The sequence below is a fragment of the Ips typographus genome, linkage group LG2, assembly GCF_016097725.1.
Source record: "Ips typographus isolate SLU linkage group LG2, UJ_Ityp_2.0, whole genome shotgun sequence".
NCBI lineage: Eukaryota > Metazoa > Arthropoda > Insecta > Coleoptera > Curculionidae > Ips > Ips typographus.
In genome coordinates this window covers 11,955,928-11,970,466 of record NC_138423.1, presented here as the reverse complement: position 1 = coordinate 11,970,466, position 14,539 = coordinate 11,955,928, and the positions used below count along the sequence as shown (strand labels likewise).

The 14,539-nt window shown below is 31.4% G+C and overlaps 2 protein-coding genes across 11 annotated transcripts in view; one reads left to right on the top strand and one right to left on the bottom strand.

The window, feature by feature from the left end:
• The window catches only part of kn (EBF transcription factor knot), a 93,782-nt gene extending 81,860 nt beyond the window's left edge, over positions 1-11,922 (bottom strand). For all 9 annotated transcript variants that reach the window (XM_081972966.1, XM_081972972.1, XM_081972967.1 and 6 more), the window contains exons 1-2: positions 11,639-11,922; positions 7,109-7,398 (exon numbers count right to left, since the gene is read on the bottom strand). In XM_081972966.1, coding sequence (XP_081829092.1) covers positions 7,109-7,236 — 128 coding nt within the window. In that variant the 5' untranslated portion in view covers positions 7,237-7,398; positions 11,639-11,922. The remainder of the gene's footprint in view (positions 1-7,108; positions 7,399-11,638) is intronic.
• LOC145724898 (uncharacterized) lies at positions 8,547-9,769 on the top strand. Of its 2 annotated transcripts, none has more exons than XM_081973374.1 (3): positions 8,547-8,707; positions 8,787-8,958; positions 9,236-9,769. In XM_081973374.1, the coding sequence occupies exons 2-3, from the start codon at positions 8,803-8,805 to the stop codon at positions 9,383-9,385; spliced, it is 306 nt and encodes a 101-aa protein (XP_081829500.1). In that variant the 5' UTR covers positions 8,547-8,707; positions 8,787-8,802; the 3' UTR covers positions 9,386-9,769. The 2 variants fall into 2 exon arrangements, with proteins under 2 accessions (XP_081829500.1, XP_081829501.1); XM_081973375.1 differs by having other exon boundaries at positions 8,604-8,707; positions 8,771-8,958.
• Positions 11,923-14,539: the final 2,617 nt, after the last annotated feature.

Genomic DNA, 14,539 nt, shown 5'->3' with positions numbered 1-14,539 from the left:
TGATCACTGTTTCACTAATATTTTCTTATTCGCTCTTGGGTGTAGGTAGTTAATTTGTACTAAAAATTCAAACGCAGCTTATTTATAATTATACAGAAACTTCCAAAACAAGTGATTGAGTTGAGTGAATTGACTTGACGCTGTAGATTATTCATCAAATGGGTATGGTTCTTCAAAATTGTTTATGATTTATATGTAGAATTCGTAAAAATTGGAAATATAATTTATTATACGATGTGTCCCAAATTCGAGTTTCTTCATTGGAATCTTGATAGGAATGATTAAATGGAAAACGTTTTAGAGAGTTTTTCATTTTTCAGATTTTGCATAAAAACAAACAAGTATCGATTGTGTTTTAAGCAAGGGGTAGATCGCCGAGGTAATTTGGTGTACACACTCGAGGTAATTCGAGGTATTATGAGGCACTTTCCCATTATTACGAAGCATTGTGAGGTATTACAAGGCATTACGAGGAATTTTGAGATATTTATAAGGCATATTAGAGAGTATTTTCAGGCCTTGTCTGTATATTTCAAAATGTAGTGTATTAATATAACAAAATTGAACAGAACAGCATCGGCACATGTAATTATTATGGTAAAATCTTTGTTACATGATATTGAGTTGAAACAATATTCATTACAAATTATTATAATAATTTACCAATTTTTCAACATTATTTATTATTTTAACTACATTTTTAAGGTCACGTGACTGTTTTTGACCGGTGTCAGTTGGCTTGGACAGTGTGGCAAGCTCTAAAATGGCATAATCAAAGTCACGTGATGTGTCCTTTGCAATTTCAGCTTTTATAACTGTCTAAAATAGTCTAAATTTAATTTACCAAATTTTTTAATTTTAAACCACATTTTAAAGATAACGTGACTAAGTGTGACAGATGTAAACTGGCCTTTACAGTGTTGCAAGAACATGCAGAATTGCATTTTCAACGTCACGGAACGTGTATTTTGTAATTTAAGTTTTTACAACCAACTGTCTAAACTGGATTTACCAGTTTTTAAAGTTGAAACTGCGTTTTGAAGTTCACGTGACTGTTTTTGACAATGTCAACAGGCCTTTACAATTTTGCAAGCTCGTGACCTAGTTCTTACAATTTTACTACTGTCTAAATTTAAATTATCAATTTTTCAACTGTTTCTTTTAAATGATAAGTGTCTTTATTTGACTCGTGCTAACTTGGTTACTATGACAGTTAGAAGATTCGTGCAAACGTCAAAATATAACCCGTAATTTCAGGTACTGTGCAATTTTTTTTTTGTCAGAGTTTGGAAAAACAGTCACCTGACCTTAGAAAATTAATTTGAAGCTTTCGGCACAAGGTCAAATCAAGTGTCAAAAATTTGGTAAAACCTATACGTTGTCACCTAACCTAACCTAAAAACTGTTACGGGACCTTTAAAAAAAACAATTTTAAGCTTTTGGGTCTTTAAAGTTTGGAAACGTAACCTAAGTCATTTTTATTGAATCATTAATCCATGACGTTTTGATAATAGTCAAAAGTCAAGTACAAATTGTAAAAGCAGACAATCTAAAAACTGTCACGTGACCATAAAAAATTAATTTCAAGGATGTATTTCATCAAGATTTATCATTATCTCAATACCAGGGTATTTATAACTAAAATCCATCATTAGAATGCATATTATATTAATTAGTTTTCTCTTTAAAATAGTTTAATTAAAACAGAGATGACATTGACGTTCAAATTTGCTTGAAATAAGTGGCTGTTTTAAGAGGTTTTATGGTTTAAACTTTCTTCGTTCTAGCAAAGCTACTACAAACAAAAATGGACCATAATGACGTAAAAGAGTTGTGGTTTAAGTAATTTAAAGACTGAAAATGCCTTCTTTATTTAAATATGAAGCATGAACAATGTTACTATGTTCTTTACAATATTAAGTAATAAAAAATAACAGAAATAAGTAATTTACATTTATTTGTATGATATAACAATGATAAACTAAAATAATATACAAAATATAGAATATAGCCTATTGTGCTAAAATTGGAACAATTTTATGACTTTCTTTTTTGCTTACTTGTACCTACTGAAGTGTTATCTTACTATACAAAAATCGAAAAATATAACATGACAGTCATAAGAAGTTATCTGACAAAACAAAAAACGACGAGTTTTTTAATGTAAGACATCTTATTATTTGTCTCAAAAAAGTGTCATAATTACACATTAACAGTTGTCAAACGAATCACTGAGCACTTATCAAAACCGAAATCGGTGATATTACCAAATTACAGTACAAAACCAAAGAAAAAACACAAATTGTTAGAGCAATATCTGAAATCAGCACTACATTCTCTAAAACTTCTCCATTTAAGCTTTTCGGTAATTTCTAACATTATGGGAACATATAAATTTTATTTTCAGTTTGCTAAATTGTTTTGCAATAATGTACTACAGGTACTAATATAGGTATTTACTAAAAAACTTAAATTTTACACATTAAATGAGGAAAAAGTCTAATATCTTCTTTTTTTTTAACTTTATTACGAGTTTTTCTCCAAACACAGTTAAAAGTTAATATTAAGAAGAGTCAAAATGAATAAAATACATATTTTCTTCACTGATTTACCTAGTCTCGACGTGATCGGCTCAACAAGAGTAGGGTACCACTTTTAAAAATTTCTAGAATTCTACTGAGGAAGTTACCGTTCTGTTTTAACAAAATGGATAGAAAATACTTTCAGGTTTTCTAGACAAATGGGTTGATCATGAATATTATGTTAAAAATTTAATTTAACATACTTAAAATGTCTTGTTATTAAATCACAAAACTGTCCGGTTAATAGGCTAGTTTTTATTACGACGAATACAACTTTTCATTATGATTGGACACGATCGATGTCACGATATGGGCCCTAGTCAGGTGGAAATAAACGATAAAAAACTACACGACATAAACGCTATCGACAATAGCTTTGTTATCAGCGGAAAGTCGATAATGTCCTGTTGGTGGCAAAAAAGAGAGATTTATTAACCACGTTTTTTGAACAGTTTCTCGTTGGTTAATTTTAGGGTGTTCCGTATATCGGTCGTTTTTATCGTTACTTTATTAAGTCGCACTCTGTCAAATTATTTCCATCGACCGTTTTGCAGAAATAACGTCATTGCCACTATACTTACGCGCTACGAGCCAACCGACCCTTAATAGGGCTTTAAATGTCACCTAGAGTATTAAGGGTCAGTGGAGAGGACAATAGAGGGACAATAGTCGTGACAACGGCGTCCCTTGGCAACCCTTTAGTACCCAACACGTCCATATGGCTAAACGATAACATTTAATTGTAGCCGGTGATTTTATCGCAAATCTAGAAATTCTATGAGTCTCATTGTAGTATGGTCTTTTCATGTCCATATGTGTGTGGCTGCCGAAAGGGGGAGGATTCTCTATACGATATCGATGTTCTATTAATGGTTAGTTGTTCTGTCATCCAATTTACAGCATGATTTAATTCTTAACATTTAAAAAAAATCAGTTTTTTCCTAGCAAGTGCATAAAGTAATAACTTTTCCGCACGCTATTGCAGTCAAATGTGGAAAAGATGCTTTCCACAAGTGTTAGGAAGCAAATTTTTTCTACGATCGGTTATAAATTATTATATCTATCTCAATAAAAATTATAATCACAATTGACGATCATTCACTCAAAACTTAATAAGTCCAAATTATTTCTGCAAACCTTGGAGAGATTTGCAAAACACTTTCAAACTTTTTCAATACACCAATTTGAAAATAATGCATTTTTCTTATTGTAGCTTGCTGTTGACTTTGATGCTAATAAAATCTAAACTTTTGACAAAGTTCCTCATTTAAAACTGCATTTTGAATTATATTTTGGGAGCAAATACTTAAACTGATATACTTTGCCAGGATGAATGAGTTTGATGGAAAAGTTACTTAACTATGATAAATACATAACACAAGGGGTAATATGAGTATCTTATAATATTGTCTGATTCTCTGTTCAAAACTAAGATAAAATTATATTAGGATACTTATCTAAAAAAGTCATTCTTTAAATTGATACATTAAACCACCCTGTCTGTCAAAATAACCGAGTTATTGAAGGTTAAAGTAGTAGATGTCAAATTCAGTTAAAACTATCTTTATTGTCAAATAACTCCCTGTAAATGTTGCAACTGTTTATTTGCAACACTTCTACAGACTTTTACATATCAATAAATAGAAAATAAAACGGGCTTTTCAAAAATATAGCATCCTGGAATGACAGGTTCCTTTGTTTGGCCGCCAGAGGGTTTCTAAATGTTCTCCTTGACTGTTATCACTCTAATTTCTTTGAGGGTATTTTTAATTGGGCTGGTACGACCCTGATATTTGGCACAAACCTAACACAAAGATTGTCAAATCTAAAGCCGTAGCAAAACTGTAGAAATAAAATTATTAAGATCGATTTTCGCTTGCACTAAGTGGCTAACATAACGCAAAACCTATTAGGATAGTGGCGGTCTTTCAGGCAAATTTGGCCCTTACGAAAATTGTCATTTGCAAAAATAGTTTTTCAAGAAGTTTTCAAGCATTACATCGTGGTAAGCCTTGTAGGTCAGGTGATCGTGTTGTTCCTAATTTTCTAGGGTCATTGATGATGATGATTGTGCACCCTGTTTCTGGTCGAGATGGTTAGTGGTACCGTTTGGTAGAGGGCGTCAGAATTTACTAATTTTCTATGACTGTTTTAGTGCATTTTTTCGTTCAATCTTTAATAACTCGCTTAATTGCAACACTTTTTATAAACTTTTATATGTCAATAAATAGCCAATAAAATTAGCTTTCTATTGAGGTATAAAAGTTGATTGGTTAGTGGTACGGTTTAAATTTGAATAGTATTTGTGTTGAAAAAAATATTTTTTAAAAATTTTTAAAATTAAATTTTTTTTTTTAATTTATTTGATAATACATATAATTTAGACGTTCTCAATTCTATTAATAGTATTCAAAATATAATTTCCCTCAGTTGTGCCTACTAATTTTCCAGCAATGCCCACTAATTCCCTGAAAATGTCTCCAATGCTCTGGTAATTCTTAGTAATGCTGCTAATTCCCAAGTAATGCCCATTGGTTCCCTTGGCATAACATTACGGACAGAAGTCACATTTGTTAGTATGTTGCATTGAACATAAATTAAAAAACTCATATGCGTGCGAAAAAGTATAAAATTCTGCACCCAAGTAAAAAAATAACTTTGGATGTACGAACCAACTAAACTTAATCCAGAACAAACGCCAACAGGGAAGAAGGAGCAATAACTCTAGCAAATGCCACTAAAAGGGCCTTTTTTGAACCCTCTTTTTTCCCTTTTCGGCGTGTACAAAATTAATAGGAACAAACGAACTCGAACATTTACCACCTTCATTAACGGCCCGGTATAAATTATCGCGAGGACATAATTCACCGAGCACACGGGCATATTTCAGTTCTGCCAGGGATGCCAGGACGGAAATCCTGCAGCAGAGCGACCGACTTAAACGTAAAACGGTCGAAAGTTAAATGGTCTTTAAGTTTACTAAAAGGGCTTGTTTATTGTCCCATTTTGGATTGTTGACATTTTATAGGGTATTCCAAATTTTTCCGAACGGACTACCTTTCAGACAGTTTCGTGAAATCTGAGTTTAAATTTTGAGCAAAGAATAACAGGTTTCATTGTTGACTAAAATGCCTGTTAATATCAAAGTAGATCGTGGATTAGAAAACATTTTGCTTCTTTTTCTTCCATTTGTAGAAGGCGTACTGTAGTTCACTGGTTTTTTTCCTGGTGAGGTGGACTGCCAGCTGTCTCTCCATCTCTTTGATGGTCTGCCCAAGGGTCTTCTTCCTGTTGGTATATTATCCCTGACGATTCGTGGTAGTCTATCTTCATTCATCCTGCTGACGTGTGCGTTCCAGTATCTTCGTCGAACTGTACACCGTCTTACATATCAGTTACATTCTTAGGTCTTCGTTCCTTTTTTTATCCAAAAGGGTGTTGCCTGTTATTGCGCGTATTGTTTCCATCTCTGTTGTTCTGAGCATTTTTTTTTGGTTTTTGATGTATCGGCTTTTGTCTCTGCTGCATAGCTTATTACTGGCTTTACGCAAGTTTTATAGATACGTGACTTAGTCTGAATGCTTATTTGTTTGTTTTGCCCAATGCTTTTTAGATGGCCGGAAATTGATGCAGCTTTATTCACGATTCGTTTGACTTCTTCCTTCAAATTTCCTCGGCTGAAGATCATGCAATCCAGGTCGTCGAAATCAATTACTAGTTTACATCTTATTGGGTCTTTTGCGATGGTCATCGATTTTGTTTTTGATTTCGAGATTTTCATGTTCGATTACCTTTTAGGATAGGATTTTTACTGTATTCATTTCTCATCTCTAATCCACCGTCTAATTGAACGTTATTAAGTATTTTAGAAACCGAACCCAAGGTAATGCTCAGACTGACTGAACGTTTGCACTTGAAGGGTGCACGGGAAAAACAAGCTAAGTCAAATTTTGAAGTTTTTGAGTACAGCAGTTTTATCTCTAAAATCGTTGTTAACTGGTCACCTATAGGCATTAGAAACATAAATATTTTTTTATATATAAAGCAGCATGCTTTTTTATTTAATATAATAATTACAAGATTTTTGTTGAAGAAGATACAAAAATAGGTCTTGACTTAGCCTGTTTTTCACCAGATTTATATTATAAATATTAAATTCATCAAGCTTAAGTAGCAAACAAGGTAATTCATAAATTAAAATGTATGTCAAAAAATAATTAGTTAAAAACTTGTTTGTTTTTTATTGATAAAAAATTATTAAACTAATTAGTTACTAAAAAGATTGAAAGGTAAGTAGACCTTTACGAGAATTTTTGACAAGGTGGAACATGACAAATTACGACGACGTTAGAATAATTAGTAATCTATACTGGGGTCAAAATGCTAATGCAATGGTAGAAAACCAACTAATTGATATTCCAAATTTCCAGCTTTCACCTTGTGGAAAAAGGTGAACCGTTCCTGAACATCTGGTAATCATCATATGGCCATATACATAATATCAGCATCTAATAACAAACACTCACCCATTCTGATCAGTAATGCCACCTTGCATCCATCCCCGAGTCAAGGGTTCCTCCTTGAGACTGGGTCCTCTGGGTTGATGGTGGTGCAACCCGGTGCTGGGGTCCTGATGATGGTGTAGACCGAACATGAGTCCGGCCCCGGTGCGCGTCGGGGTGGCCCCGGGGGGATACAATTTGCGTCCCCAGGCCGCGGCCGCGTCCAATTCTAGACTCAGGGTAGGCCAGGGAGAGGGCGTCGGCACGCCGGGGGTGGCTTCGTCTGAACGCGTGGTGGAGCCGTTTGTGGTACCCTGATAAAATCAAACTGATGTTAATTCTATTATGCACTTGATAAAAAATATTTTAACACTTTTTCATTTCGTTCAACTTTAGAAAATTGATCAAATAAATTATAAATAATTATTAACTTAGTACTACTTAAGGATAATAATTGGACACCGTTTTGGTTGGTTTAATATACCAAAAATAAATGATGACTTTTTTGGTTTGAAGAGAGAAAATATTCACATAAAAATTATTGTTACAAAATCGTAAAGTCATCATAAAACAGTAAAATATAGTTTTTTTAGAGATTATTGTAACGATCAAAACTGTTGTCTCGTTTTTATTTTTTTTGTAAAGATTTTGTAAAAAAATTAAATACTTTTGAATTGCTTTAATGTTTTATTTAATTTAAAAGTTTTGAATTTAAAAAGTTAGGCAGAGAAGCTCTTAAACGATCTATTAGATTAAAAATCCCTCTAAAGTCTGTTAAAAAAACTGTAAAAATTTCTTAAATCATCGAGTAATCTTTCATTAATGTAAATTTCTTGTAGAATCAACTTATTTTTTTATTTTGCTTTTTTTCATAGTCTAGTTGGATAAAAATTATGAAAAATACAGGGTAGCGGAACAGTATCTGGAGAAGATGCTACAACAATTAATTGAGTATTAAATTAGACAATGTAATCCTACTCATCTAACTTAACTAACAGCTGTCCTGTTTCTTTTCTAAATTCGCACTTTACACATACCTACTTACAATAATACTATATTACATACACAGGTGGAAAGTGGAATAGTGATTTTTTTCACTAGAACGGTATATCAATAAGCTCTCACAACAAATATTTTAAGTAAAAGACATTATTTGTGTGTTGTTTTCCTATTAATTACTCTCCACTTTGACACCTGCAATATATTGGGTTATATCGCCAATTTATCAATAATTTATGTGTATAGTTAGAATTTGTATTTTAAATTGTATTTCCATTTTGGAAAAATTAGCAAATATGTATATTCTTGATTTTAATTTTATTAGTAAGGTTTATACTATATTTAATAGTATATTATTTTTTTAAGTTATAAAACTAATTTTTATTGTAGTAATAATAAAATTGTATTCCTTAGTAAAATTTGAAAGGCATATTTAGCAGCCTTTTGGCCTGGTACCTGATGTGGTACAACTTTTTTGCTGAGGTTCTACTAAACCACGCACACTCTAACCGGATTCTTATCACGTTTATAAATATCAGTACCTGCTGAAAAATGCTTAATTTCCTGCTGAACCACCATTTAAGGTGCACAAAAAGATTCTTTCGATTTAATTTGAGACACGTGGTAAGTACCATTTTACCAAGATTTTACTGCGAATGGTAGTTAATCTCAAGTATAATTAAATAGTGTAATTTTCTCCTAGATATTTGCTAAACATCATGCCTTGTGGACCAAGTGGATGTGGGCCTCGTCGTGGACAATGTGCACCAGCCAGGAAACCTGCCAAAAAATTAACCAAAAAGAAACCCGCTGCTAAACAATCAACTGCTAAGAGAGGACCAAAAGCAAAAAGTGGATGTGGTCCATCTAGAAAGGTAATATAATGTAAATTACTATTTTATTAACATGTATGTTGAGTAAGATCTTTTTTAGAGCCTTTTTTCAGAAATTTACACTACGAAGTAGTGAATGTTTGATATGGCACAAATCACAGTAAAATAGAATCACAAAATAATGTTATAGAAGAGTTTTGAATGTGACGTATATCATTATCAATTCATTCAATCATTTACTTTCCTATTGTATCGTTACGTTATTCCATTTTACTGTGATTTTTGTCATAATTTAATTGATCACATTTTTTTTTTTTAGAGCGCTCCACGTGGGTGCAGAGGATGTTGTGATAGTTCTTCAGATTCTGATTCTTACGATTCACATTCCACTTGCTGCAGTTGCAGTGATTGTTACGATTCCGATAGCTATTCCAGTGACGATAGATGCTGTTGTTCTAGAAGACGCTAAATTAAAAAAAAGTCGATCTATTTTATCATCATAGATCGTAGAATTCCATTTAATCCTTAAAATGACGCGGGACGTCACTGGTTTGGGACGCTTTCCCGGTATTTAGTAAGCAAATAAAGTAGAAATTGTTAGTTTTGTAATTGTGAATTGTAGTTTACTGTTTTGCTTTGTATAGCGTTTTAACTTAGGTATAACTGATATTGTTTTTAAATAAGATTTTTTAGATTGCCATGTTAGTATTGTGAATCTCAAAGGCAATTAATTAAGGCTATAACTAATAAAATATTAATTAAGGATGTTTAGTATAGTATAATAAAAAATCATAGACATAATGGCGCTAATGGTAAAATATTGATTTTTTAAATATATTCTATAATAAAATTATGTATGTTTTTTTTTTGTTTGAAACGTATAAGATCGTTTACAGAAAGTTTTTTTCCAAATTGACAAAATATTTAGCATAATATACCTTTCAACATGTAGGTTTTTTAGGCCATACTTCCATCTAAATTAGCAATGAAAATAGTTTATTATTTCCTTTTCTTGTTGAAGATTTTGCAGATATCATTTTTATACAGCAAACTACAGGGTCAATCTAGTCGTATCTAATTATTTCAATTTTCAAAAAACCTGATCTACTCTGTATATTAAAGCCGTATTTTATCATTAGTATAGCAAGGTTTGCCACCCAAACAGTTCATTAAAAGTTAATTAAGATTTTAAATATTTATAGAAATTTCAAATTAAAAATAAATTCGATGCGTGCTATATTTTAAAAATATTTTCATTTTTCTGTCAGTAGTTGTCAACTTGCTTTTTTTAAATGGGAAACCATATACGAGTATATTTCGGCATTTTCGGATTTTACGTCGAATTCTAGACATATTTCATGTATAATATCATATAGACCTATACCTGTATCCTTTTCTGAGATTTTTACCATTTTTTGTAAAATTTTACATTTTCATCAGTCTCCAAATCAATTTTAATTTTGATACACATATCAGAAAACTGATTGTTAAACAAAAGGGCAGATCTCAAAATTAGAGTCAATTTGTATCAAGTTATTTATTTGGAAAAATTGAAAAGAATACCTAAATGATTTTAACTGTGTGATATTATTTACCTAACGAATTATAATTTTTAATAAATACAGTTAAATTATTATTATATCTGAAAATGCTAAAGGATATAAAGATTTAATATGAAAAATTAACTTTGGCAAATTAAAAAAAATCTGAATTTTTGGGAGTTGCATTTTGCATGTTAAGCTGTGTAAATAATTTTATTTTGGCGTTTTTTGGGTATTACCTAAAAAACACTTTCCTGTCACTATTAGTAAGTTTTTTTAATAACGTATCGCTTTGTTTTTTAATTAATTTTTATGGTTTGATGACTGATGAACTTCTATAATATTTTTGTATTATAGTAAGTAACTTTGATATAAACTTGAATCCAATAATGTCTCCATTATTTTTTTTTAGAAAATTGTTATATAAAACTTACTTTAAGCTTTATATAGAATTGTAGTAGGTACCGCCATTTTGTCTGACGTTAAAAAACCCGTTTAAACCAAGAAAAAAAGTACGGTGCTACAAAGTGTTAAAAAAAAGATATTTTGACTTTTTAAACGTCAAAATGTTAACTTTTTTCAATGGGTCATGCTGTATATATTTTTGGAAAATGGAACTTAAATTTTATTCAATAAGTTTTACAGGGTATTCAAGTTTTGAAAGCAAGTTTTTTTATCCGTATTTTACGTATATATATTTATTTTTTACGTATTATAAGTTAACTTTCATGGTATATTAATAAAAAATGCAGGTTACTGATGAGTTCAACTATTTTTTTATTCAATATATTTTATTATTCTTTATAATAGTAGCACGCAAAAATAAAAAATAAGAAATAAATCGTAAATTATGATAAAAACTACCACGTTTAGCTTCGGTTATTATTAAAAACATGTTATGAAATTTTATGTTTACTAAAGATTAAATTATTTTATTTAAAAATAACTTATATACCTACCCGAAACATAATTTGAGTCAAGATTTTTCCTCATTTTTGACGCAATTAATAAGATAGTGAACTTTATCGTTGAAACACCATTCCAGTCATTACTACCAAGAATGTTTGTAAATAATCATCACTCATAAAAATCTTTACTTTTTTTTAATTTGTTTTAACTACTAAGATTTAAAAGATAATAACTAGGATTGGATGTGCGATAGTATAAAAATAGAAACTTACCTAGGTCAACAAAAACTGTGACTGTAAACTCCCGACCAAAAAGTAAAACAAAAAAAAATCCACCGGGACTAAAAACACCAAGGAGCCGTCGTCTCCAAGACTTTCGCAAACCACCCACGCTACACCACAAGAACTTGAATGTTTTTCTTTCAAAAAACCCGGGAAAACGTCTCACGATACAAAACGGTCTCCAGAGCGACAACACTGATGATGTCAAATGTCCCGAAAGACTTCCCGACTTGCTCCCTCGCGAGAGACATCCAAATCGCTACTGCTAACCTCAAGTTTCGCCTGCTACTACGGCTTTCCCTAGGGAGGAGCGAAACTCCCAACTCTGTCCTGTTTCTCTCCACCTTTCGCTACCCCTTCACTTCTCAGTACTATGGGCTGGCCAATGAGAGGAGCGCGCGCCAAATGGTCCGAACCAACCAGAACGTTTAGGCTGATAAAAGGGTGGAGCAAAGGCAATCAGGGGATAGGAAGGTTTTACGGGTTGGGGAACGAAGGGAGAATATGAAGTTGGTGGCGCTAACTGGGGAAAAGTTGGGGAAGTTTTTCCGAGTGGAGTTTGGAGTGCAGGATTCGCTATTTTGGGGTAGGAAAAACGAGCGGAAGTTGGTCGTGGAAGTGGCGACGCGTAGGTGCGAAAGTTCTAAGTATTGCGTTTTCTGCGATTTGTGATAAAATTTATCGAAAAAATCTATTTTGCCTAAAAGTCGTTCAGTTTTTCTTGCAAAAAAAAAACTTTTAAATGTTGTATTCTGGTATTTACTAAACTAAGAAACAAATGCATGACAGCTTTGTTAGGTAGTTTTCTAAAAGCTATAGGAACCAAAAAGATTTATCAAGAAATAGCAAAATTATATAACAGTTAGATTTTTAATTTTTATGTTATCAACTTTCTCCTGTTCTTAACTTCTTTGTTCTTTTTTTATGCATGTCTTTCAGCAGGAGATATCTCTTTTTAACTAGGTATTCTTTTTGAACAAATTCTCAATGAATATTTTTAATGAAAGTAACCGTCATACTCTGCAATAGTCCAAAAGTCTAAGAGTCTATATAATTAATTTCTTCAAATCAATTTTGTAGTTTAAGTTGGCGCAAAGTTGACATATTTTTTCAAGGCGCCTTGCACTCAATTTATTTATGGTTCAAAGTAGTCGGAGACAAAATTATTATATATAATTATTATATAATTACACTTAAAATTTAAGAAGTTAGTTCTATTAGTGAAGTTATATAAGACTTGTTACAGGTGACACTTTACTTCAACCACCTTGTATATTCTCTAGTACGTATTTCTTTGTTTATTTTGTCTCTATTTCTTTTCATGTAATGTTCTTTTGATTTATCAATTTTTCTCTGCCTATTTGTCCCTTTGTTTATAGTTTCTTCTTTTTGTGTCTCATTCTAAACTGGTTGAGTAGATTTATCTTATTTTATCGTTTTGCCTACAATTTCTATTTCTGTTTTCTCTTGGCTGTACTCATTTTTCTAATACGTATATTTACTCTTCTTATCATTGCAAGATTTTTTTTGTATAAGACTACAGGACTACAGGACTTTAGCCTTTATATTGTCTATGTGTAATGATTGAATGAAAATAATTTTTTCTAATTTTGGCATATAAAGTGACACTTTTCAAAACTGATTAGAGTGACAAAACGTTTTACTTTATGTAACTAGTTACATAAAGTATCACGTTATGTATCATTTTAGGCGCTCGCCCTACAAACATTCATTCGTTACACAAAATCGATCTTTTCGTAACTGGTTACATAAATAGCTATTTGTTACTTTTTGTTATTTAATATGAACAAGCCTGCAGAGGGAAAAGATTGTTCGAAAGCCAAAAACACAAGAAAACCATACCTACAAATTTAAAAAAAGTCCTTAATTGTTCTATTATTGAACAAATAAGGTGCGGAAACCAATTCTTTGATGAATAACGTTAATCCTAAATTTCCCTTTGTCATCAACCTCCTTTAATGTCTTGCTTTTATCTATATACATTTTGTTTATTGATATTTTCCTTTTATTGCTAAGTTTCCTAATATGCTCTATATTTTTGTACTTATAAAAACTGTGGCATTTTTGTCTCCCTTGATGATCAGCCTCAAATCTTATTCTAATTTGTATGTGAACTGGTGTTTTTATTCTGTCGTATTAAGATGTCGTATTCTGGTATAAAATATATAGTTTTTCGGCGAAAGATAAAAAGAAATCCAATAATTAGCAACACCGCAGCATAAAATGGTTCTTAGTTTCTATATACTTTTCTGTTTTTTGCTCTGTTGCAAATCAAAATTCTACCACATTTTCTTATGTATTTGTTAGATATAATCTATACAGAATGTCCAGGATGCACATGATGACGGTTTTTAACTAAACTTCTTGTTATTGAACACGTATAAGTATAAATGTATGGTAGGAAGAGCACGTTACTTATTAGGTTAGGATCAGTGCCATATTTAGGTGGGTGCTAGCAGTCTACAAAAAGCACCCGGCGATACATTTTTAAAACGGAAAAACACAAATATACTAATAAAAAATTAGTCAGGATTTGTTTAAAAAAAGAACATTGAAGAAATAAAGTTATTTTAAAAAAATGTGACTGTTTTAAATGTCAAAATTATTATTTGAACGGTCACGTGCCTATTTTTAATCATCAAATTTAATTTTAAAGGTCATTTTGTTTAACATCAAAACGGATTCTAAACATCATGTGACCGTTTCAAAAGTTAAAATATTTTTGGAAGAGGTACGTGACCGTTTTTAAATTTAAACTGATATTTTTAAAATCACGTCTCTTTTTACAGTATGGTCACGTGACATTTTCAATCATCAAATTTAATTTTAAAGGTCACTCTTTTTTAACGTCAAAACAAAATCCTGAAGGTC